The sequence below is a fragment of the Lathamus discolor genome, chromosome 4, assembly GCF_037157495.1.
Source record: "Lathamus discolor isolate bLatDis1 chromosome 4, bLatDis1.hap1, whole genome shotgun sequence".
Taxonomy (NCBI): Eukaryota; Metazoa; Chordata; class Aves; order Psittaciformes; family Psittacidae; genus Lathamus; species Lathamus discolor.
The window spans coordinates 65,997,332-66,024,438 of NC_088887.1; the positions used below are offsets into that span (position 1 = coordinate 65,997,332).

The window sequence follows — 27,107 nt, forward strand, 5'->3', positions numbered from 1 at the left end:
TTTCCTATTAGTGAAACGTAACAAGTATATATAAATAATTTAAAAAGATAAAATAATACATATCCAGAAAAAAATATTCCTATTTTTACAGGGAGGATCTGACATCTGACAAGAATTCCTTCCTGAGCTTTATCTGCAATGGTATTGTTATCGGTCAGCTTTTTGCTTTTTCTCGTGCGTGCACACAGCTGCTCTTCAGAAGATGATCATTTCAGATCTTAAAATAACATTTCACCTACATTATTCATCACAGCTGTCTGAAAATTCACATGAGGAGAAGCACATTTGTAGTGATGTGGAATGGTGGGATATTTATGCTGTGGGTTAGCATGTGTGTCAGAAGAAAGGTTTCAGAAACTACTTCAACTGTAGGGATTAAAAGGAAAGACCATAAATCTTGTGATGGAGAAGCTGATGGTGGTATAAAAGGACATATTCTCCAACTGCTCTGCAGATCTTGACTAACACAAGGACACACTATGTTACAAAAGGGAATTAACATGTTCCTCTCTTTCCTGCCTGCTTCTCCAGTTAGAATCAGAGGATGTTTTTCAGCCAGAAAGACTTTGCCTGCAGGGAATTGTAAGAAATTGTAAGATTATTAATCTGTTTTATCATGAGATGGATTATTGTAACCATGCATTTAAACTTATTTTGTCCTGATCATGTGATGAACCACAGAATGTTGCAGCAGAAACATATACATGGCAGATTGTCTGTATATGTAGCAGGCTCATTGAATCTAAAGGTAGTTTGCTGTCAGAGTCTTGACAGTATCAAGATATGCCACCACTTGGCCTGTGGAAAGCATGAGTGTTGCTGCTGAAGCACTCTGTAATAATGCCTTTGCTTGTCTAGATACAGACCAACTGCGCTTGTTTCTGTGATCTCTACTGAGATGCATGTACCTGTTTCTCAATGCATAGAACGCATACTCTGCCTTGCACAATTCTATTAGCTTGGGGCTAAACCTGGCATGATTGCTACAGAGGCTTCTTTGGCCAGAATTCCTGGCAAGTATTTTAAGGAAGGTTTTGCTTGCAATTAGCTGACAGAAGGATATATTCATTGATTACTTGCAGCAGAAAGCACAGTAATCCATTCTCAAATGGTAATGGGAAAAGAAGATGGTATTTGTGAAGAGAAAATAAGAATTATATCATGATTGTTCTTTATTCTCAAATGTTTACTAAATAAAAAGTACAAATGTTGACCTTTTTTTTTCGCTGTTTTTTCAGATGGCATTAAGCTATGTCTTTTAAGAAAAGTATAGGAAATACAGTTACAATGTTGTTTAAAACTATTCTAGATTTCAGTTTGTGCATCACCAGGGTGAAACTTTCGTTCTATCTCTCCTAATAGGTATTTTTTGGAAAAGACTCATGGTATGAAAATAATTGCTTCCAGATGCATTGTTTTTTAAAAGTACTTGGTAAACAAGATATCACAGAGTTACATAATAAGAACATACTGGCGCCTCTCTGTGGTATGGTCTGGGCTGTATGGGAAGCATATGCCCACAGTCTGGAGCTCTGAGTTCAGATACCACTGAATGTGGGCAGATTATGATAAGATAGCTAAATAGTTTCCGCCCCTATCTATCTGTTCTACTTCTTTCCTGAAAGCTTGTATTTCCATGATACGGGAAGGCAAAGAGCCTAAAAGTGCCTTTAAAATTGCATGGGCTGAAGGTGGAGAAGGTGTCTGAGGTGTCTGTATTCCTTTGTGAAATGTGTGTCACTAGACAAAAGGCAGGAAGCAACTAAAAACCAAACGAGGTCTGAAGCTCTGCACAGCCTTTGCTTCCCCTCTAGTACAGGCCAGATCCTATTTCATTTATTATTAAAACTCCTGCTGAACTTCTGGAAATTGATATCAGGGAAGAACACATTTTGCGTGGAAAAGTGCTGTAGAATACCAGTGAGGAGAATGTGACTGCGAATGACAGTAGGAGTGGTTTGGTTTTGTCTAAATTTGAAATAGGAGAACAGGATAGACTGCTGAAAGCAACTCCAGCAATGCAATACCCAGTATCGGGAGAACAAAATCCTTTTGTTTCCTGACCTCGGCCTCATCAAACAAACCATGAGAAAAGTGTTACAGAGCTGGAGGAATCCATTTACTGGAACAAATACTGAGGCTCTACGATGGCATCTTACAGCACAAAGGATGTTGGAACAGAATAGACCTATTCTGGAAAACAGAAGCAGCAACAATGCCCAGATTACAGCAAAGTCAATGGAAAATGAACTTGCATGAACTAAAAAGTAAACCCTGTCAATAATTTTGATTCATTTATTTAGCTGACAACTGTACCTAAAATTGATCTCAGTTATACTGATATAAGATGTTTCAAGGACTGTTTAATTGATGTGCATTTAACTCTGTGTGAAATGTCCCAGTTAAATATGCTTGTGCCTTCAAAAATGCATGATGTGTTTGAGTAAATCATGGTGAAAAATATCTATCCAAAATAAATACTAGTTTTCTATACTGTAGACTTAATGAAGCTAACTGTTTCTTAGTGCTTTCCTGTAATGAGCTCTGGAAGCCCCTGATCATCTTGCTGTAGTAACAGAAAGTTTCTTTAGTATTTGTGCTTTGTTTTCCCTGCCAAACAGGCTTCAATATTCTTATACTCTATATCTTGATGTGCATTTTTTGGTACTTGTAATTAATCATCTAAGTTACATACTTTGCTTCTTGACTGGATAATACACTTCCAAAATAGGAAAAATATAGCGTATCATAAATAATGCATTTTCATATTAGATTCTGGTATTAACTTCCTTATTTGCATTAAGCTTTATGATTTTTCTGGAATTTATGACCACTTTTGATTGCACTATAGATTACAGTAAATAGCAGTAGCCAACTGAATTCTGTGCTTTTATTCAAAATCACTTCTATTATTAGGAAAAATATAAACATATTAAGTATAAGCCTACAAATTCTATTCCAAAGTACTATCAAGACTTGTTTTTATTCGTGTTTCTAAAAAATATGTACAAAATGACGTAAGACAGAAATTTTTCAATAATAGCACAAAAGTTATAAAATGCATTTCTGGTTTATAACTTTAGCTGAAAAAATTAACAGTCGTAAGTTACAAGATGGAACCCATCATCTGAAAGCAATGGTATACTCTGACTTTTCAGAGACCCATTTCATCCTGTGGGTGAGCTACACACACCAAAAAATTACCAACTTCAACAAAACATATGCAATAAATCATACAACCCTTCCTCACACCTGCAAAAAAGAGTTGGGTGAGCACCTGAATCTCACACGGTGTACTAAAGATCCTCATCTCAACCTAAGGCCCTTGTGCACCAGTGCAGTGAAAGCAGGTGTCCTGCACACCTCATCTTGTTCACCCTGATGTGCCATTGCGCCTTTTTGATATGATATAGTTCCTTTGGCATGTCTGACAGTGTTGTGTCTTCTCATTCACTTGATGAATTTATCTACGAGAAGTAATATCAGGATTCATTTTCTGTACTTCCCCACGTAGATTCCCAAAGGGCTGGGATACAGTGCACTGGTAGACTCAAGGGATCAACCCAGTCAAAGAAGCACATCATTTTATCAGGCATCTAAGGAAACAGATGTAGGAGCTGTACAATTTTACATTTTCTATAGTTAGATCTGACTTCTGCAAATCCTTTCTTAGCATCTGAAACTGAACATCCTCTTGATATTTAAATTCAGAATGTTATTGTCTCTCCTGACCAGCACAGATGTGATGAGCCGAGATCTCGGATACATGCCGAAACAGCACTGATGATTTGTTGGACTCTGAATAGGTTTTAATCCGTCAAATTTTATTTTTGTGCTCCTTCTCTTTTCACAACCTGTTCTCCTCCCCCACCACTAGAGTCCTGTAATTCTGGATTATACATGGCAAAAGAACAGAATGGCAGATGGGACTGCTCCATGTTTAATGCCTTCAGGGAGAAGAACAACACAAGGGCTTGCAGAGCACATGTGTGGTCCACCAGCAGTCTGTCAAGTCAAACCCTCATAACTATGGGAAACTAATGCCCCAAGACTGAGAGTCACACAGCTCAGAGACACACTTCTACTGCAAGAAAACCTGCCATTCTCTCATGAATTTATGAAGAATTCAATCTGAATATTCTGTCAATCAGAGATTTTGCTCAGAAGGTTGGAGATTCAGAAAAGAACGCATGTGAAGAGGGATACTATCACCTCCCTGTTTCTCCCATTCTGTGAGCTGATACAGTGGATGGACACTAACAATAGAAAAACTAGATCATAGCTGTATTGAACCTGAAGCTGTGCTTCAATGTGATCTATGTGCTTATTTACAGATACAGAGAGAGTAACACATTTGGTATAATGACCTGTTATAGTATGTTCATACATCCCTTGTCCCCAGGTGTTGTTGCATTTTTCAGTGATAGCATAAAATCTGTCTTCTCCATTAAAAACTCATTTGGCTCATGAGAAAGGGTAATGCAGAACCCTGAGCAAGCTGCACAGGCGGAAGACCTTTTTCCCTTCCAATATACTCTTCTCCAACTTTCAAAGCGGTCCCACTATAAACAAGACTTTTCCTGGTCTTCAGTCTGTGCTGTCTGGCTAGCTCCACTTACTGGGAGAAGAGGAAAGGACTTAGCTTCTGGGCCAGTCATGAAGGGATGACACTGTTCCTCCCTTAAATGAACAATAGTAGAAAGCAAGAAATGCATCTGTCTGCTGCACCACACAGTAGGGTTTTTTTTTGACAGCTGAAATGATTAAGTGTGAGCCTGCAGAGCTCATCTGCTGCTATGGTGTCTGTCTGAGCAGAAGAGTTAAAAACTGGGGAAGAGCCCATGCCCTGGGGTGTGCTTAGGGAAGTTAGTCTGGTGCCTGGACAAGTCTGAGCTGTCTCCAGAGTATGTACAAGCAGTAGCAGACTCAGACAGTGGGCAGAAACCAGTAGTATGTGGTGACAGTTAATGCATCCTGTGACAGCAAAGCAAAACTGAGCAGCCCTCTTCTTCCAGGTGAGAGATGCAGTCTGCATTAAAAGAAATCAGACGGGCCCTTTATTAACTAGGTGGTAAGTGCTCTTCTCTTCATCTCTGCTGATCTGCAACAGCCACTTCTGGTAAATGATAATGTACCTGATGATGGCCACTGGCAGGGCAGTACCACTTAAGGTAGTGCCCCTCATTTGGCAGAGGATTCCGGTGGTGCAGACACAGGTTGCCTGAACAAGCACGTTTTTTAATAATTGCTAAATGTTATTTGCCTTCTGCAGTGCCACCTGGCGTCGGTTCCTTGAATGGGGATGTATTTCGAACGTCATTTTTCACAAGGCTCTCTAATCTTTTTGCATGTAGATCTTTTGAAGGCTCAGAAGTCCGACCCTGCACAACCTTTAGCACGGATGCAAGCATCATTTCCCTCTGTTACTGCAGACACGCACATGGTCCTGCTAACTGAAGCTCTCCTCCTTTCTGACAGACAGGTAATTTCAGTGGATATTCCAGATGCACCTCCTTTCATGTTCTCATGCCATCCTCCTTATAAAAAAACTTATATTAGCATTACCAATTTCATGCTGATAAAGCAGCAGTAGGTTTGTAACACAGCTTGCCGCTAAGTTGCCGTGTCAAACAGAAAAGGTCTTTGTGCAATAAGACACGGGCTATGATCTGTTTTAGTGTTGTTCTGCTTTCTGAAGCAGAATATTAGATTCAGATCCTGGTGCTTGTTTTACCAAACATGATGTCTCAGTGTTTGTGTTTTACTTGTCCCATTTCTCTCTCTGCTCTGGTACTCTTGTGTTCTCAGGTTGCAGTTATTCAGCTGCATCTTCTGAAGCTAGCCCGGAGAGAAATATAATCTGGAGAGCTCACCAGGAGAGATTTCTCTTGACAGTCTATAACTTGTTCTTATCATGCAGCCAAATGGCCTCATGTTTTTATTAAATTACATTATAGAAGATCAATTTGGGTTTAGACACCAGAAATCCAGAGTTCACTGATTATTTGCCCTTCCCATCATTTCCAGCTGAGAGATGTATTTTTAAAAATGTTTGCTTCCTCTGGACAATGATGCCCATTTCCAAACAGTGATTAATTTAATCTTAAAATATAATAGGTAATTAAAATGAGAGAAAATTTATGGTTAGCAGATGCACACACTGTATTAGCTGAGCCAGTACTTAGTAACATGGTTCCCTTATTACATTATTTTTCACAAACAGCCCCCTTAGAACTTCTTTCTACTATTCCGCATGAAGATATCTGGAGTCTGTCATCTGGAATTATTACTACATTAACATGTAACACACAGAGTCATTTCTCACAAAAGTAAGCCTTGAAGATCCCAACTCTGTACCAGAACAAGCCCTGGGCACCCAGTAGCCTCCTCCCTGTACCCTGCTTTCCATGTAGAAGTAGCCAATGTGCAGTGCCCAGATGTGAGCGATACTGTAGGCAACATGCAGGGCCCAGATGTGAGCAGTGCTGTACTCCCAAGTAACCAATATCACCTGGTCCATGGGCAGTAGTCTCTACAGCCACGCTGCAGCAAATGTCAACAGATAAGCACAGGTAAGGCTGTAATACTGTGGCACATCATGAGGAAATTTGTGATTTCTCCTAATTACCTAACCTTTCAAAGAATCAACGTCAGTGCAACAGAGGTAATAAGTATGGGCTAGATAAATGCAGGGATGGTGTTGTATTGTCCTTGTTAAAGAATTGCTATAGCTCCCGATAACATAGGGCCTCACATAGTAACAGCAAATGGAAACTGAGAACCCTGAGCCAAGGCTGAATGCATGGCAGTACTCCTGCCTCACATATGCTGAAAGAATATTGAGAAACTGAACATGAGCTGGCTACAGTGTGCGCTCGCAGCCCAGAAAGCCAACTGTATCCTGAGTTGCATCAAAAGGAGTGTGACCAGCAGGTCAAAGGAGGTGATCCTGCCCCTCTGCTCTGCTCTGCTCTCGTGAGACGTCACTTGGAATACTGTGTGCAGTTCTGGTGTCCTCAACATAAAGAGGACATAGAACTGTTGGAACAAGTCCAGAGGAGGGCCACGAGGATGATCAGGGGACTGGAGCACCTCCCGTATGAAGACAGGCTGAGGAAGTTGGGGCTGTTCAGCCTGGAGAAGAGAAGGCTGCATGGAGACCTTGTATCTGAAGGGGGCCTATAAGGATGCTGGGGAGAGACTTCATTAGGGACTGTAGTGTCAGGACAAGGGGTAAGGGGTTAAAACTTAAACAGGGGAAGTTTAGATTGGATATAAGGAGGAAGTTCTTTACTGTGAGGGTGGTGAGGCACTGGAATGGGTTGCCCAAAGAAGTTGTGAATGCTCCATCCCTGGTGGTGTTCAAGGCCAGGTTGGACAAAGCCTTGGATGGGATGGTTTAGTGTGAGGTGTCCCTGCCCATGGCAGGGGGGTTGGAACTTGATGATCTTAAGGTCCTTTCCAACCCTAACTATTCTATGATTCTATGATATGCCAGCCTGTCTCTAATTACACAGCCACAGCTGGTTTTTCCCCAGCTGTGAAGTGCTCTCACAATAAACATGACTACCTTTATATTAGGCAAATATATGTAGGCATCTGGAAACCTAAGGTACCCATAACTGAATTTAGATTCCTCACATTATATTAGACAATTCAAGAAATTTCTGATTTTCAGCTAACACTGATCTGTCAAGTATTAGCTCAGGTAGGGTTTGTTGTTGAAACTCTTTGTCCAGTTGACTGTGTTAGAATTACTCAGTATAATGTTTTTCCATCTGAATTGATAAACAGCTCTGTCTGTTTTACGTCGTGCTTCTGTCCAGCAGAGGAAGTGACTGGAAAATTAAATGAACCTGCAAAGTACGCTGGTCTGGACTCTGCTTTGTTTGATTATTTGATCACATACTTAGTTGTCTCATAGTGTCTGTATAAGGCAGGAAAATAATCCTTGCTATTCAGTTCTGTAAGAAATCAGAAGCAACTAAAGGCAAATCTCATTTCTTTTGATTACTAGCAACTCATTTTGGAGAAAAGATATTCCTAAATAAGATTATTAGACAACTTTTACACAAATATTATGCCACTGTTATTATACTCTCCCTCATAAAGCAATAGTGATAACTGTAATCATAATTCAGTGAATTCCAATCTTCATACGAAAAACTGTTCTTTCTAAATTATTTGGAATATATTGTTCATTATTTTTTCTCATACTGAGGATTAGAGTTTTTTCTGACTTTTAAAATGCTTTTGGCATTAGAAAGATAATAATGACTTCTTCCTTCCAGTTTAGGAAACCTGAACAATCTGTTCATAACAAACGTATGCTGCTCGTGTGCCTTCTAGAGATGTGCTGAGTACATATCCCTGTCTTTAAATAGAAAGTCATCAAAGGATAATTGCAGCATTTAAAATCACTGAAAGCACTCTAAGTAGAAAGGAAAGACATCTCAGTGGTTCAAGTATAAGAAGAAGAGAGTGTCTGGGTTATATTCCTGGGCTGGACAGATATTTCCTTTATAATGTTGGGCAAAATGCTTCATCTGTGGCTCTCCGTATTTTATTCTGTATAAAATGGGGATTGTAACCATTTTCTGAGTCAGAGAATATTAAAAATGTTTGTGCTGAGATGGAAGGTGTTATCCAACTGTTATTATAAATGGAAGCATGGCATGTGTCTACATAGGCTCTCAGTTAAGAGCTGATCTAATCACACAGAGGAAACCCAAGAAAAATAGTCAACAAACCTGATTCTCAAAGGCTCCTGTTACTATCTGGTTGTATCTTTCATCTATATATATGTCTGTCTCTGGGAGCCTGACTCTTTGAGAATACGCTTTTAACTGCCACAGATTTTCAGGAAGGAGAAAGTGTTGAGATTAGTTTCTAACCCACTGCCTATTATATTTAAGAAATTTTTGAACAGTATAGCACAAAAATGTTTCCTACAAAAAAACTAACTTGCCACAGGGTAAAGAAACGTTCCTGCAGGTAGGAACCAAGCCTGGCTCCCATGCTAAATCTCACACCTAAGAATATCTGTAGCTCCTGTGTTGCTCTTTTTGCCTATAGCCCCTATATTTCTACCAGTTCAACAGTGGTGATAATAAGATGTACTTACAAATTCTATAGCATCTTCTAATCTGAGCATCTGGGAGCATGTAGTGTAGCTTGGATTCATAAAGACATTTAGAAGTCTAAAACCCACCAATGTTTTAACAGCCATGAGGACCCATCTCCCTACATCTATCCCTTTGTAAATTCAGGCCTTAAAAGTCACTTTCTCAGACCAATTTATTGCACCTCTTAACTTAATAGAGTAGAATAGCTTCTCAACTAGGCATAGCAAAACCATTCAATAGTTCAATGCAGGAAGCAGAGAAAAATACTGTATTCACTAATTTAGATACACAGGGTATTAATCATCTGGCTAGAATGTGGCAGACTTGAACACTAGGAATTGTTCTTATGCACTTAAGAAGGCTATGGATTGAAGTTTGTTTCCTTACAAAAATATAAAAACATATACAGATTCCTCCCAATATTGTGAATGAAGTCAGTAATCTCCAGAATTTTAATGGAAAAAAGCTCAGGCTGGTATGAAATGGACTTTAAGAAATGGATGATCAACTTCATGAATCCAAAGAATTCACTAAGTGAATAGATTTTTTTCTTCTAATATTTGTAGGAAAATGAAGCTCAAGATGTATTCTGCAGGGGATATTGTTACCTTGACAGTCATTTTTGTGTGGAAGTATAGTACATATTGTTACGAAGTGACTAATTGCTATACTCAAACCTGCAGGAAAGAAAATGTTTCCCTCTATTTTTAGAAGCGTTTACACTATACATTTGACACAGCTAGAGGTACAGCTAGTTTCAGCATTTTCCTCACTAGTTCATTGGAAAGGAAAAAATCAGTATCATAAAAACTCTCCAAATACTGAGAGGAGAGCAGAAAAATCAATAAGCACTTTAAAAAGCATTAGAGAGTGAAATCTTCAGAGTGACCCCTTAAAGAGTATACAGTCAGAAAACTGCTTAAATACAGCTAGGTCAAATATAACAACCACAACATGACATTTGCTTATCAGTTTATTACTGTTTTTAATATTTAAAACAAAAGCATGTGAAGAATTGAATCCTCCTTTGCCAACTGGTTGCTGTCTCTTCTCCCCTGTGACAAGGATTAAAACCCAAACCTTGACCTTGAGGCTTTCAGCTAACACAGATGTGAAAGTTGCTATTGGCATGAGAAATATGCACCTGGGGAAATGAGCACGCAAAGTAAGGTTAATAAAATAAAAAAAAAAAAATAAAATAAACCCTCTGAACTTATCGGTTTATAGTGAAAATAGCTAAAACAACACTAAAAAAGGAGAAAATTTATCAGAAAACTCCAATTACCTTGTCATCCTGCTTGTACAGTATTGCAATGCTTTGTAGAGCTTTGTTACTGACTTATGCTATTTTAATGAGTTACTTTTGCCTAGTGGTATTATCACAGAATGGTTTGGATTGGAAAGGACCTAGTTCCAACCCCTCCACCATGGGCAGTGACACCTTCCCTCAGACCAGGTTGCTCCAAGCCCCATCCAGCCTGGCCTTGAACACTGTCAGGGATGGGGCCACCACAACTTCTCTGGGCAAACTGTGACAGTGCCTCACCACCCTCACAGCAAAGAATTTCTTTCTTATATCTTATCTGAACTTTCCCTCTTTTAGATTGAAGCCACTACCCCTTGTCTTATCACTGCAGTCCCTAATGAAGAGTCCCTCCCCAGCACCCCTCTAGGCCCCCTTCAGATACTGGAAGGCTGCTATGAGGTCTCCACGCAGCCTTCTCTTCTCCAGGCTGAACAGCCCCAACTTCCTCAGCCTGTCTTCATACGGGAGGTGCTCCAGTCCCCTGATCATCCTCATGGCCCTCCTCTGGACTTGTTCCAACAGTTCCATGTCCTTTTTATGTTGAGGACACCAGAACTGCATACAATACTCCAGGTGAGGTCTCACAAGAGCAGAGTAGAAGGGCAGGATCACCTCCTTCGGCTGGTGACGCTGCCTTTGATGCAGCCCAGGCCATGGTTGGTTTCTGGGAGGTGAGTGCACACTGAAGCCAGCTCATGTTTAACCAACACCACCAAGTCCTCTGCAGGTCTGCTCTGAATCTCTCCTCCACCCAGCCTGTACTGTGCCTGGGATTGCAAGGACACAGGTGCAGGACCTTGCGCTTTGCTTTGCTGAGCTTCATGAGGTTGGCACTGGCCAAACTCTAAAGCATAAATACATCAGTACATGTTTTTTGACTGGTCTGCTACATACTATTTTTATATTCAGTATCTTATTTTGATAGTTTCCACTCCCCTCCTTTGTCTGGGGCTGAGAAAGATCAAAAGCCTTTGCTCTAAAATACTGAAGCCAGATATGGTCAAAACTGTTGAAAATCTGATGTTGTATACAAAACGAAACATGTATTTGGAAATATTAACTTAGTCTTATTGCAGAGCTTCATATTCCAGGCTCCCTTCCAAAATTATTGCTCTGCTTTTTAAAATGAAATATTTATCACAAGGTGGCTTTAATTTTCAAAAATATTTTGACAGCATTTTGAGGGGCTTTGACAAAATAGAAGCATTTTTGCAAAACAGCTTCAGCAAATCACTTTCTGATACATGATGATTCCATGAGATTTCTTTACTGCAGCTCTATAACGTGACTGTGACACTATGGGCGCACAGAAACCTGGAAAATGTCAGGTAGTTTTACCGAATTTGTTGGAATGCCTGTTTGCTGGCTGCAGTTGAACTATTAATTGAGAAGATATATAATGCTGTTCTCCCCTCCGTGATCAATAACATTTAATATTGAGTGGGTTTCAGTGTGTGCCTGTCTGTATATCTTCATGTTGGAAAAGAATTCTGTTTATGGCTAAGAAGTACTGGACTGATAAAACAAAAACTTATCAGGTCAGGGCAGCACCACCAGAGGAAACAACTGTTCTGAGAAGCAAAACATTACTACAGGTTCCAGTTTATAGGATAGCTAGTATTACATCTGGAACTGTTGCTTTACTCTAAATACTGAGCAGAATTCCAAAATAGAAAATAATAAAATGTCCTTAGTTTTGCCCTTACATAGCTTCAATCATACTTTCTGCCATCTCTTAAGTATTTCAAAACACAGGTTTCTTTTTTGATACAAATGCCAATTCAGTGGACCTTCTGTAGCTGTACAGCATTTTGGAACATCCTTCAGGCTCCTCAGTCAACAGAACAGCTAAAGTGAAGAGTTTAGAAAATGGAGAGGTAGCAGTAATATTGTGAAAGTCCCAGTAAGTAGGCTGCAATGCAGAACTAAGGCACTCAGGAGAGTTAAACTTGGATCAAACTCCCTCTTCACCCAAGGCCTACTTGTGCAAAGGGAAAAATCTGCCAGAAATCAAGTCACAGCACCTCTTCCTGAAACACGCCCTTCAGAAACATGGCCTTCCTCTTCATACTGCGGATTCATCATAGCAGGGCTCTAGGCTGTTATAGGGTTGCCTATGTGGAAAACATATGCTGCGGTACAGAAGTCAGATGGTGTCAGAACCAGCAGACCCAGATGCTGGTCCTTCAGGGCTGTGATATGCTAAGTAAGGCACAGAGAGTATCCTCCACTGTCTCCAGCCAATACAGTTCTTGGTATATAATCCTTATATGACACAAAAAAAGTCAATCTGGCACAGTGGAATGCTAGAGGTGTCAGCATGATGCTCTACTCATGATTTGGCTGTGTCCCACCAACAGCTAGTGCTAAGGTATTGCATCCTGTAGACATAACCATGAAGGAGTTGAGAAAACCAGAACAATTAACCCTAAGGTTTTTTTATAACGGTAAGAATATTTTCTTAGCATTATTACTTAAATTTAGAAAGCTTAAGACCAAAAGGGATTACAATACCCTCCAGTCTGATCTTCTGCACAACATAAACACAACTCAGTTGCTTGTGTGTCAGTTTATATCTGCTCACTATGCCTGTAACAGAAGGCTGACCGTGACAGAAGACATTCTGTGACAGAATGTCTGAGATCTGGAGAAAGTGCCATGCTCTTAAACACCTCTCTACTGACTGAACATCCTTATTGAATTAAACCCTTTCTTTCTTTTCCTAGCCTTATTTTTGGCAAGCTTCAACTTTCATCTCCTGCTGGATCTCACTGTACATTCTTCTGTTATAAAGCTATGTAACAGCAAAAATATGTTCTTTATGTAGCAGCTCTGAACACAAGTCTCTTTAAGCTTCTGTGGATAAACTGAATTCCTTGCAAGTCAGTCACTGTCGTACTTTTAAAAGCATGCATTTATCTATGTTAACTTATGGATTTTCTGTACTATGAAAAATCTGAGCAGCTATTGCTTTTTTTCATAGTCTAATGCTCAGAGGCCAAGCAGCAAGGCGAACTAAGTTTACAGCTATACAGTAAGAAAAAATTGTATTTTCTCTTTCTCAATTTTCAAAAATGAAATAAGATGATTCTCTATGTCATAACAATGCTGGAGGACATATTAAGCTGATTTAAGCTGCACTGGAGCTGGTAAAACCACAATAACCTGCATATGTTAGCAACCTGCCTTATCAGAATTAGCATTTGTAAAGAGGATTGCAGGATTAATTATTTTCATTAACAGAAAAGCAAGGAGATCTGTGAGCAGCAGAACTAATGAAGCTGCCCTTCCTCCATTTCCCAGCAACTTGCATCCCTCCTGCCTCTTTCTGATCACTTTCCACATTTCCAGAGCTCCCTCTCCCTTACACCCTCGGCTCCTGCATCATCCATCTATCAGGCTTGGCAAGAAAGGTTCAGAGCTAGGTGTATATACCTAGCTGTCCAGGGTGTGCACACTAATCAGATGCTTTGCTAACAGCAAACACAATAGGGATAACTAAGTTCTCCTTAGGTTTCTTTTCAAGGGGGCACTAATTTGACCTTAGTACTCTCACTGACTAATTTCATTAGATTTTTCTTAAGTAATATCCTTAAGAACTGCACTCCTCTACTAAATTTGTTCAAAATTGGTGAAGAGATCCAAGAGTTATCAGGAGGCACAGACACAGAGTAACTGCTGAGCCTCCTTTTGTTAGGAAAAGGGGCTAGAAATGAAAGAAAACATTCCCAGTAATGTAATTGTCAGCTATTACAGTGCTTCAGAAACATAATGTAGGATGTAGTTTTGCTGAAGTCAAAAAGCTTAAATTAGTAATTGTACCTTTGCTTGCAGGCACACACAAGTGAGCACATTTTAATGGCATGTTCTTATTATGCCGCTCTGTAATATGTTCTGATTTCAGAATGGTGACACTGTTGCCACAGGTAAAATGACCAGCATGACCAGAAGGAATTACTAATATCCACTTGAAAGTAGTAACAGGATATTTGTGAGTGACTGTATTCTCTTGGAATGTAAAGATTTTGTAAAAGAACATCGCTTCCTGTTATTATTGCCAAAGTGGTGGTTTTGGTTTTTTTTTTCCATGTGAACAACCATATGTGCTGCTTGATAGATTAACACCTTCCATGATGGAATCTAAATCTGGAGTGACCATCAGCAGTAGTGAGCCACTGGCTTTTTGCAGGACAACAACTGTGTTTGCTTCAGATGTAGAATGGAAAAGAAAGTCTGCTGCTTGGTACAAAAACATGTCACACCATCTCTGAAGTCTTTCTTAGAGAATTATTAGAGATGCAGCTTTCTCTCTCCTCCCCCTGCTTTATTCACATGGGATAAAGTTCTGGTAACTTTATTAATTTTGGGTTCTACCTTACTTCTCAAAAGAGCCTAAACAAAGTATCACTAAGATTTGAAAAGCTATAATCTGAGTGGTGAGACTAAGATAGTTCCAGTACAATATTCCAAGTGACAAAACCCCATACATCCTCAATGAATTTCAGTTCTGCACTTGCCATCAAGATTAATGTGACAAGATTGCCATCAAGTCACCATCAGTAATGCTAGTGATAAGCCACCATTTACATCTATAATGTTCCCATAAGGAAAGGCCCGCATGTGTGTCTGTGCAAGGAATACACACAAAATCATAGCTACACTATGAAGAGATAACGAAGCCAACAGGGGCTGCCAGAAAGTGTACTGCACAGTAGGAATGTGTTTATATCAAAATATTTTGATTGAATATTTGTTTACAGACAGTGGGGCACCAAGCCCACCTGGCTACTCCAGCATTCAAAGCATCTCTTACAGGACAGAGATGGTGGGTTAGACGGAGCTCCAGCAGCACAGCAGAATAATTACGCTCTAAATATGTATTCTGGGCTGGACCCAGTGTGAATTTACTAAGTAAAAGAAATGGAAGACAGATGTCTTGTGAAGTCTGTGTCCATGTTAGGGGATGACAAGCCTGACAAGCTCTGTCTTGCCCACTGGAGGCCAAGACCTTCACAGGGGACTAGGACTGCCCAGCCTGAAGGCTGAGGGATGAATGTGGATGGAGTATCTGATGGATTTAATCTGATAGACTCATCAATTTATCTTGATGAACTTAAAGGTTAACATTAACTTAGCTACATTGCTTGGTGAACTTGCTGAAATTTTAACAATGGGTAGCAACTTATCTATGTCTCAGATGATGACTGTAGAAGTGAATAATGGTTTGTTAGGGCAACAGTCAGCAAAGTACTGTTTACAGCTGCCAAACCAGATGAAACAAGGGGGGGAAAGTAATAATGACAAGAGGTGATCACGACCACCAATTCATAGACCACCTACCCCACGTACACTACATCCTCAAAAGATTAAGAAAGGGAAACTCTTAAAAGGGGAGGTTTAGGCCGGATATAAGGAAGAAGTTCCTTCCTGTAAGATCGGCGAGGCACTGGAATAGGCTGCCCAAAGAAGCTATGGCTGCTCCATCCCTGGCAGTGTTGAAAGCCAGGATGGATGGGGCCTTCAGCAACCTGGTCTAATGTGAGGCATCCCCGCCCATGGCACGGGTTGGAACTATATGATCTTAAGGTCTTTTCCAACCCTAATCATTCTATGTCAGGCGAGTCAGTTCTAGCCAATCATAAGAGTGAGTAACAATACGTATGTATTAGGAGATTGAATATGTTAGTGTTCGGTGTGTATAAATAATTGCTGTTTGGGAAGCTTTGGTGTACTAGCTTTGTGGTATTACCACCTAGCACCCATCTCTGCAGACATGAAATAAACACCTTGGCCCTGTGTGTTTATTGGCTTCTTGCACACCTGGTGAAAGAACCCAGATTTGGGACAACAGAACTTCACACATTTTTCCAGCCCTGCAGGTAGCAGCCTCAAGCCATGCCAGGGGAGGTTTAGACTGGGTATCAGGTAAAACTTCTTCCCCCAAAGGGTGATGAGATTCTGGAACAGGCTGCCCAGGAAGTGGTGCAGTCACCATCCTTGGAGGCGTCAAAGCCAGTGTAGTGACATGCTTTAGGGGTGGGCTTGGCAGTCCTGGGGTAATGGTTGGACTTGACAATCTTTAAGTTCTTTTCCAACCTACTTGATTCTATGATTCATAACTACTTTGTGTGGAAAAGTTACCAACATGCCCCCACTTCCCAGGGCTGTGAGTCACAGACAGTGCAGCCACCCCGCTTGTTCTTCTCTGAGGAGGAATGAGTGAGCCTGAGCTCCCCAGCTTTGGGGGAAATGGATGCGAGGACGTTTCCCAAAACTCAAATGCCGTTGCAGAATGGGACTTTTCTATTCAACCTGGGGAATTCAGGCGACACTTTCGGCCAGGGTTGGTGCCCATTGCAGGCTTTGCAGCAGTGGCCTAGGCCCAGTTGCCACTCTGTTGCCTCAGGCCAGCCAGGCCTTCCCCACCCCTGCGTGCCCTCTACGCGGGGGTCCAGGGCTCGGCGGCAGCTCGGGCCCCTCACGGGGCTGCGGCAGGAAGGGATGTGTATGCATGCGTGTGTGTGTGTGTATATATATACACGTAAGTGTCGCCTGCCCCGGAACCCCCGGGCGAGGGGGCGGCGGTGCGGCGGAGCGTGTTCCCGGTGGCGCGCTCCGCCGCCGCCCGGCGCGCAGGGGCATTGTGGGTGCCTGGCTGCCGCCGCTGCGGCTTTCGGCGGGTTCTGTTAAAATGGCGCCCTGAGGCGGCGGTGGCCGGTGCTGCCGGGTCCTTGCGCTGCTTAGCGGGAGGGGTGGCGGGGCGTGCTTCCTCTCCTCCCTTCCGCTGTCATCCCGCCGTGCTCCGGCTCTGCCGCCCGCTACACACACCTCCTGCCTCCCGGGCGGCGATGGCGACTCCGGACCAAAAATCCCCCAACGTTTTGCTGCAGAACCTCTGCTGCCGCATCCTGGGCAAAAGCGAAGGTAACGGCTCATTCCCTCCGCCGGCAGCCGATAAAGCCACCGGCAGCGGGGTGGGTGGAAGAGGGATGCGACGAGGAGGGTGTGCGACGCCGGCGGGGAGAGGGGATGCCGAGGCGGGCGAACGGCCGTGACACCGAGAGAAGCGGTGCCGGCCCCGCCGGTCCTGACCGGCCGCCAAGGGCGTCCCCCTCGTCCCCGTGATTGTGGCCCGGCCCGGCGCGGCGGGGCTTGCGGAGGCGGGCTGGCAGCCCGGGCCTCTGGGCGACTCTGCTGCTGGCGGGGTGGCAGCGGCAGCCTGAGCCGGAGGTGCGGGCGGCTGGGGAGCGCTGTGGCAGCCCATGCGCGGCCCCTTCCCTCGGAGCGCATCGCTGGGTGATGACGGCGCTCCTGCCCTGTGAGGAACGCGGCACCGCTCCCGCGGTTGCTTGGGGCAAAAGGTGGCCCCGTTCACGTTCAGGTACTTTCGCCTTCCTCCAGTGTCTGCTCCAGTCGAAGCATTCACATCCCCGTGGTCCTCCACAGGTCCTCTGCATCTTGGTGCTTCTTTGATCCTCTAGCTAGGGAGTGAATCTCTTGCCTGTTTGCATAAGTTTCTATCTGTTGCAATCAAGGCAAACACTTTTTAGTCAGAGCAGTCTGAGTTTGCAGTCAAAGGGTGGGAAGAAAGAGGTACATCTGCTAAGTCTCCTTTTTAAGTTAATCTGTTTATGAGCGTTGCTCACTAGACAGTTTCATAGAATCAGCCAGGTTGGAAAAGACCTTTAAGATCATCAAGCCCAGCCATTCCCCAGCACTGCCAAGGCCAGCACTAAACCATGTCACTAAGGGTCTCGTCTACATGATTTGTGAATGCTTCCAGGGGTGGTGACTCCACCCTGGGCTGCCTGTTCCAATACTTGACCACCCCTTGGGGAAGATATTATTCCTGATCTTATGTCTAAACCTCCCCTGGCGCATCTTGAGGCCATTTCCTCTTGTCCTGTAAGTTTTTGCTTGGGAGCAGAGACCAGCAACCTCCTGGGTCCATCCTCCTGTCAGGTAGTTGTAGCCATAGCCATAGCTTCTGTTGTATCTTTTTTCTTGTATATATTTCTTCCTTACTAGTAATGGCTGAAAAGTTGTTTGTGTGTTCTTTCCTCTATCCATGCCACTATTCTGGCAAGTCACTTCTGTTACCTTTAAGTATTTCCATGACAGCAGCTAATAATTTTAAGTATTAACCTGTTCCAAAGAATCGTTTTCAAACTGACTGAACCGTGGCCTGTATGTGAGTTACTGCTATCTTAGAAGTCTAGAAAATGAGTGACAAGGTGAAAATACATACTTGTTGTCTCTCAAATTTTATTTTCATCTGTTGGAGACAGTATCTTATAGACTCATACACCATCCTTGTCTCTAAATGGCACAGGTATGTGTATAGTTGATGAACTACTTGATGGATAAGGAACTGGCTGGATGGGCACATCCAAAGAATCGCAGTTAATGTCTCAATGTTGAAATTGAGATCAGTAACAGATGGTCACTCTCAGGCGTTTGTATTGGGACTGATGCTTGTCAATGTCTTTATTAATGGCGTAATCTGATTGAGTGTACCCTCAGCAGGTTTGCAGATGACACCAAACTGAGCGGTACAGCTGCTGTTCTTGAGGGAAGGGCTGCCATCCAGCAGGACCTTGACAGGCTCAAGAGGTGGGCGTATGTGAACCTCATCAAGTTCAACAAGGACAAGTGCAAGGTGCTGCCCAGGACTGGGCAGTCCCCAGTATCAGTATGGACTGGGGGATGAATGGATTGAGAGCAGCTTTGTAGAGAAGGACTTGAGGGTGTTGGTGGATGAAAAGCTGGACATGAGCTAGCAAAGTATGCTTGTAGCCTAGAAAGCCAATTGTATCCTGACCTCCATAAAAAGAAGCATGCCCATCAGGTCAAGAGAGGTGATTCTCCCCCTCTATTCTGTTCAGGTGAGACCCCACCTGGAGTAATGCATTCATCTTTGGGGCCACCAGTACAAGAGAGATGTGGACCTACTCAAGGAAGTCCAGTAGAAGACCATGAAAATTATCAGAGGGCTGCAACACCTCTCCTATGAAGAAAGACTGAGAGGATTTGGGTTGTTCAGCCTGAGAAAGAAAAGGCTTATTGAAGGGGCCTTATTGTGGCCTTTCAGTACTTAAAGAAAGCTTAGAAGAATGACAGAATTTTTACTAAGACCTGAAGTGACAGGACATAGGGTAAGAGTTTTAAACAGAAAGAAGGTATATTTAGATTGGACATAAAGAAGAATTTTTTGTTATGAAGATGGTAAGGCACTGGAACAGGTTGCAAGATAAGTTGTGGATGCCCCAACCCTGGAAGATCAGGTTAAACAGGGCTTTGAGCAACCTGATCTAGTGAAAGATGCCCCTGCCCTTGATGGGAGGGTTGTACTGGGTGGTCTTCAAACCCAAACCATTTTGTGATTCTGTGATTCATCTGAGAAGCTTGGAAGAGTTGGTAAGAAGGTGGAATCTCTTTGTCTTCCCAGAAATGTTGAGCTGGGACTCCTTCACAGAAACATTCTGTTGGTAGGTCGAACTCGGTGATCTTGTGGATCTTTTCCAGTCTAAATGATTCTATGATCAACAGCTGTTGATTGCTGGGGTTTGTTTTCCAAAATCCTTTCTCTCTCCATTGCATATCTTAAGTCTTCTGCAAGGCCATAGATTTCCCATTTCCAAAATTGTCAATCTGTAATAATTATGTGACAGGAACTTCTGTTGTGAGATTTTATCAGGGTGTAGTGTTTCTCTTCCCTTATCTCCCCGATATTAATGATAGCTTCTAAACTGTTTAATACCTCTAGTGTTTTTATGTAACCACACATTTCTTTTAGCAACTGGTCTAACTGTGTATTAAAAGATATTTTACATTAGCCTACAGTTCTAAGGTACTATTATAGCTCTGCTTCTAATGCTGTTTCTTGCTTTTAATGTCCCTTGGAAACTTTTTTCTAATACAAGTGGTGTATGTTCTTACCTAAGATCACTTCAGACTTTTTGCTACCAGAAATCTGAAATTATTGTGCTAGTTCTGCCTACAAAAAGAAAGAAAAAAAAATGAAATGAGGTGACTTGTTTTACTCAAGTAGCGGAGGCCTCTGTGAGGACGTTATTTCTATGTTGCCTAATCTTTTCTTTGAGACCCTTAGACTTGAAAGGGATTGGAGTTTAAACTCAATCTAAGCTTGTTTCTAGGTATTGAGTATCTTGTCTGTGTCTGTGGTACTTATGAAATTTAAACAGAGGATGAGAATAGAAACAGAAACCTCTGTGATTATCAGTCAAGGTATGAGTATTGAGGAGAGGTGACTCCTACTGATTTTGGATCTAGCCTTTTTTTTGAAGCTATGGTTTCTATACATCTGTCTCTTCTGACTGGAATAAGAAGTTTATTTGCAAGCAACATCTGTGAAAGCATGCAAGCAAACTGATTTTTTTGTAATTTTTTTAAATAAATGTTAAACTCTTTCCTGTATGATTCTACTAATGTGACCAAAATCTCTTGTGTGTGTGACTGATGAAAAGTGAAATTTTGCCCAACATCATGGTAAGCTGTAGTCCACTACATCTGTTCAGTTGTTGGTTATTGGAGGACATCTTTGAAGTAAAAAACTTCAAAACCAAAATCAACCTCAAAACACATAGTGTGGGTTGTCTGCCACATTTACCATCACGCACATTTTTATGCATGTGACAGGCAGGAAGCCCGTCCTTACCTTGCTCTGTAGTCCTGTGTTAGTCAGAGGGACTCTAGCGCTGAAGGCTCACTGTTCTAACAATACTTCTCTTGAAGGTCAACTGCAGTATGCATGTTAGTTTGTCATTAGCTCAGCTTATTGATTTAAGCGCATAGAGACTGATGAATCAAAAAGTGTATGTAAGAAGTCTCAGTCTGAAAGGTGTGTATGGTGATTGTTTCCCCCCCGCCCTTGTTTCTATGTCCAAAGAATGATTAAAGTCAAAGGAAATTTGTTAGTACCAGCATCCTCTGGGTGGAGGTAGATGTACATATCCCTCAGTGGTAAGACAAGTTATTTAGCATCTTACTGTTCTTCAGGCTTGTAACTGTAATTTCCTTTCAGCACAGGATAAGTTTGAAATATAGTATTTGATGTGGTTAGTGGTCTACATGCAGCTTCTTCCCTCCTTGTGTACTGATGAAGTTAGGCAGCTTTGTATATACACATTCTCTTTTTTGAAGCAAACTTTACAAGTTGCAGTTTAGTTTTTGTAAGTAATTTATGACGTTTAGTTCTGTAGAATTTAGGGGAAAAAAGCTTAAATACTTGCGAGATCTTTAAATTCAGTAGAGAAATTTCTAGTAAAAAATTGTAGCAAGAAGCTGAAGCTAGGTGCAAAGAGCCATCTTTAACCATTTGTATGGTTAGCCTGCTGTGAATGTCTTGAAATCCTAGCTTTTGATACCCTCCTGGAATAAGTGCTCCAGTAAAATACAGTTTGGTGAAGTGTAATGGGTAAGTAATAGAAAGGAGTTGAGAGTTGGCGATCTAGTGGTTCTTCCTGCCTGCACGCTCCCTGAATTTGTACTTCAGAATGTTTGCTCTACTTAGCTGTGTTCCTTCTCAGCACTTTATTATGTTTGTGAGGAAGCTATGGCTTCAGAAGGAGCTGAAGGAGTCCATTTATGTAATGTCTGTATCATAATAGTGCACTTAGAGCTAATGTGGTTTGAGTGGTCTTAACACTGCATCCATGTCTACATTCTGCAATCCCATGCCTGAGCTCCTCTGTAAACCCAGCAGACAGCAGGCTCCATCAAGGATTCTTCCATTTCTGCCCATGATGACCTTAGGGGGCCTTCCAACGCCATAAATATTGTTAAAGATTTATGTTGAAGTGAATTTGTGCTATGATGGAATGTGACTGCAGAGGCTCCCAGTGGTGGAGCTATCCTCTGTCACTTCTTTTCTGAGACCATACAATAGGTAGATGGCTTGTTTCCAGAATCAGTCAGCTGCACAGGTCTAGTTACTGATTTTTTTGCTAGCAGCTGTGCCTCTGAGAAACTCATTGCAGGGTCTGCTATGTGGAAGAATTCTATTTAAAATAATAATAATGAAAAAATCTACCTCAAATGTGGGTTGTTCTTTTTGGTTGGATTTTTTTTTTTTTTTTGGTAGAACTAAGGTGTGAAAGCTCTCTGCTCCTGTCCTTTAGCCATTTGTCGACTAGAGGCTTAAAGCTGATTTCCCGTGGTGCCCACTGCAATTAGTTGGGCATCTCTGCACTCTGTGGTTGGAGCCCTTGGTGACTTCTTTGTTCCACATGTCCTCACAGTGTCTATGAACTAGTGTACTAGTCTTGTATTATAAATCTTTCTGTGTTTATCCAGGCTATCCACCTCACTTTTACATTAATGCCTGGTCTTGTAGGGTGCTTGCCTGCCTGTGCAGTAATTTCTATGATTTTGATTTTCTTTTCCTTATTTGTAGACTCCAGAAGTTCTACCAAGTTGCATGCCTCTCTCTGTGAATTTAAATGTTCTGACAAAAAGTTGAGTCGAAAAAGAGATAGTGGGGAGAGTTTGCTAATCTTTGAGGGCTTTCAAGAATGAAAGTGATTACTGATTTTTTAAGATTGTCCTACAGTTTAGAAATTATGCTTACAGACAAATTAGCCAAAGTCTTCTTTCCAGGAGAGAAGGTTCCTTTCAACAATCATAACACATTAATGTTTTGAAACACAATCTCAATTGCCACTTGGGTTTTCAGGGGTATTACTGTTTTCCTCTGGAAAGTTCTATAGACCTATAGCCAATGGCATTGAAAGAAAGGTATAAGACAGTAAAGCGAATTTCAGTTAACTTCTTTAAAGTATAGGTGAAGTTAGAAGTTCCTTTTTAGCAAATGACTTGCTGAATTTTAGCATTTCCTCTCAAATATTGGCTTCTTGGAAGTATATTGGCCAATTGTCTTTAACTTTTCCTTTAGACTTGATCTTTTGTCCTGTTTCTCCTTGCTTTCTCTAAAACCAAATTCTTCATGTGCATCACTTCCATATTTTTTGCATGTGATACACTTGTATCTTCTGCAGCTTTAAAATGCCATTATCTGTCTTATGAAGTAGTTGAGTTTTGATACTGCATTGTTTGTAGGAAAGTTTGAATGGCTGAGTGGAGTATAGCTCTTTGAATTATTGATAGATTGCTCTGCTCAAATGAGAGGGGTTTGAAAAGTTGTTTGCTTGTTTTGTTTGGGTTTGTTTGTTTTAGCAATTCACAAGTGCGATTTCTTTGTTCAGTTCTATGGCTGCTTTCCAGTATCATTAATTCTGTATATATGTGTGTATTACTTAAGTCTGAAGAGAAGTGACTACTTCTGTCTGCATTCACTGCTCTGATCAGACCTCTGGAAAACAACTTATGATGTGTGTTTTTCTGCCCTTTAGCCTGCAAACAGCTTAATCAGGCTCATGCATCAGCTGTATTGAGCTTGCTGTTACTTAATAGAGTCATGCCATAATCACTTTTTTGATTAAGACGGATATACACGTACATAGATAGCTGTGTATTTAAAGCTCATCTGCTGTCATAATGGTTGCTCTTTGAGGAGACAAGCAATTAAATGTATCTATTAGTAATGAACTATGTGAATCTTTATTTTACTGACAGATATCCATATTAAGTTAGTTATGTTTAATCACTTTAGGTACTGAAGTTATTTTACAGACTCTTAAGAAATAATCTGCTGAAGAAACTCCCACAGCAGGGAGTTCTGTTTATAAAAGAGAAGCTGGACTTGAGATGAATAAAACATGAAAATCTGCATAAAATACAAAACCCAGTCTTGCTACCAAGCTATTGAATTGCCAGTGCAAATCTGTATGTATAAAGAGCAGATAATTTTGTTCCATATTGGTAGTAATGTAACAGGTTTAATAATCAGGATTTTTTTTTTTTTTAGTGGAATTGTAGTCTCAGCTAGAGATACAATGCTCCATCCGTGGCAGTGTTCAAGGCCAGGTTGGACAGAGCCTTGGGTGACATGGTCTAGTGGAAGGTGTCCCTGCCCATGGCAGGGGGGTTGGAACTACATGATCTTAAGGTCCTTTCGAACCCTAACCAACCCTAACCATTCTATGGTTCTGTGTGTGTGAATTGTTAGGGCAGTTATGGAAAAGGCTATACTAAGGTTCTGTGCTTTAACTAGTCTTGCTATGGTTGGTGTTGAAATGGAAGGTTTTATGTATCTTAAAATTTCCCCACTACATGAAAAACCCCTGCTACTTACTATTAATAATGTCTCTGTTGTGTTTTTTTGTTTTGGTTTTTTTTTTTAGATTAAGGACTTATGTTTTAATATTCAAGGTTTCTGTCCAGAAACTTTCACGTGGTTTGTTGTTTGTTTTTTTTTGTCTCTCAGTCTTGCTATCACCATTCCCTTATACTACAGGACTAGAAGCACAGGTAGTCAGTCTTCTAAAAGCTGTAGTGTCAGAGGCAGGCAAATTGGAAAACACACAAATGGTAAAGTCTGTGATTTTCTTCTGTTATTTTGAGGTAAATCCCTATTGCAACACCATCAACAAAAAAAACCCCCAAAACCAAAAACAAACAAAGAACCCAAACACCACACCCCCACCCCCCCCACCCCCCAAAAAAAAAAACAAAACAAAAAACCAACAAAAACAACAACAAAAAACCAACCGACCCAAACTTGTGGCTGTCTTTCTGAGTCAGTTCTTCTGGAAAACTGAAATTCCAGAGAATCTCTAGAGACTTTGTACACATTTTTGCTGGATTTTGTAATTAACTCATCAGGTGACTAAAGACAGTAAACCCACTTCATTCTTATTGTTTGAATCTTGGTTCATGTGAATTTAATCTAAACCCTGTTGTGGTTTCACCCGGCAGGCAGCTAAACACTATACCGCCGTTTCCTTGTTCCCTGTTCCCCTGCCCGATGGAATGGGTGAAAGAATTGGGAGAGGAAAAAGGGAGTATGTTTGGAGATAAAGACAGTTTAACAGGACAGAAAAGGAAGGGAAAATAATAATAATAGTGATAAAAGAATTACAATATACAAAACAAGTGATACACAATGCAATTGCTCACCACCTGCTGACTGATGCCAGCCAGTCCCTGAGCAGCAGCCCTCAGCCAGCTTTCTTCGTTTATATGCTGAGCATGATGCCACATGGTCTGGGATATCCTCTGAGTCAGTTGGGGTAAGCTGTCCTGGCTGTGTCCCCTCCTGACTTCTTTGCACCCCAGTCTGCTCACTGGTGAGGTGAGAAGCAGAAAAGGCCTTGACTCTGTGTAAGCGCTACTCAGCAGCAACTAAAACATCTGTTTTATCAACATTATTATCATTGTAAATCCAAAACACAGCAGTGTACCAGCTGCTAGGAAGAAAATTAACTCTATCCTATCCAAAACCAAGGCAATCCCCAAAACCACAGAAATAACAGAGGGGAAACATAGCACTTGAATCTTTTGAAACACATACAAAACAGTTTGCTTAGAAACCACATAACTTAAAAAACCAAACCTAAAACATACAGCATTGCTTACATGGAAAATTGTGCACTATCACTCAGTGTAAATAAACAAAATGTAATGCTTTGATTTTTAATTTTTTCACCAAGCATTAAGCTTACTGATAATCACAGTATATATCATATCACATACAAGTTAGCAGAAGCATCTGAATAAATAATGCTGAATTGTCCAGAGAGCAGCATTATTTTTGTTAATCCAACTATTTATTTTCTTATTCAACACTCATTAGGATAAACAAACTGCGATAAACTGCAAAATCCTAAATGTGTAGCAGGCAAGTCCATTCAGTAAAGCAAAATATGTCTTTATTTCCTGTGGATTTGTGTTGTAGGTCTTCAGTAACCCCCCAGCATTCCTGAGCTGCAGTAGTGCCAGCCTGTACTTTCATTTGCTGTAGTTCTTTTCAGAAATGCCTCTTCCCTCATTCTCTACATCTCTGTTCCTTTGTGTTCACTGCTCTGGGCAGGTACCTGATACTGCTAATTCTGTGCAGGCTAACTAGAGGGAATAATTAACCACTGAGATTTACAGCAGTCTCTTCCCCAGGTTTGGATGTTTGTTCTAGCAGTCCCCAGTGTTGATGAAACCTGCTTGACTTGATACCCTTGAGACCTCTATCAAATTTGTTTAAGGAAATGAAACCAAAAAAGTTCAAGGGCAATCCCTAAGGCACAGAGTGGTACAGCCGGACATACAGGTTAATTTCAGAACGTAATTTTCTTTAAAATACCAGGGTAACACATCTAATGAGTGAGGAAGAACTGTAGGAAACATTTCTTGTGGCTTTGTTGTGGTTGGTTCTGTGTGCTTGTTGTTTTGAGCTTTTTGAAGACAACATCTGTTTATGGGTTTTTTTTTTACTGCTTCCTTCTCTTAGTTTTTCCTATAACTTGTATTGGAGTAGTTTACTTGGATCCATTCTTCCGTGCTTTTTAGTGGATAATCAGTGAGAGATTTTATTATTTAACCTAAATACATGTCATAACTTATGAAGTGCTTTGGTATCAACGCTTGATCCTTCACCAGACTTCATTGTAGATGCTTGACCTGGAACTCTTTTAGCAATTTTGTGTTTTATTTGTAGCCCCTGTTAAGTCGCTGTAACAACATACCAAAAATCTGTTAAGAGTTACTAGAAAAGCCTAGCTCTTGCCTAACTGCTGCTTTGTGCACAGCTATGCGATTAATAAAAG

At 41.2% G+C, this 27,107-nt stretch overlaps 1 protein-coding gene across 1 annotated transcript in view; it reads left to right on the top strand.

The window, feature by feature from the left end:
* The first annotated feature begins 17,058 nt into the window (after positions 1-17,058).
* TUBGCP3 (tubulin gamma complex component 3) overlaps positions 17,059-27,107 on the top strand; it is a 53,229-nt gene continuing 43,180 nt past the window's right edge. Inside the window, exon 1 of the mRNA XM_065677903.1 lies at positions 17,059-17,355. Within this exon, the coding sequence (XP_065533975.1) occupies positions 17,280-17,355 (76 nt within the window). The 5' untranslated portion in view covers positions 17,059-17,279. The remainder of the gene's footprint in view (positions 17,356-27,107) is intronic.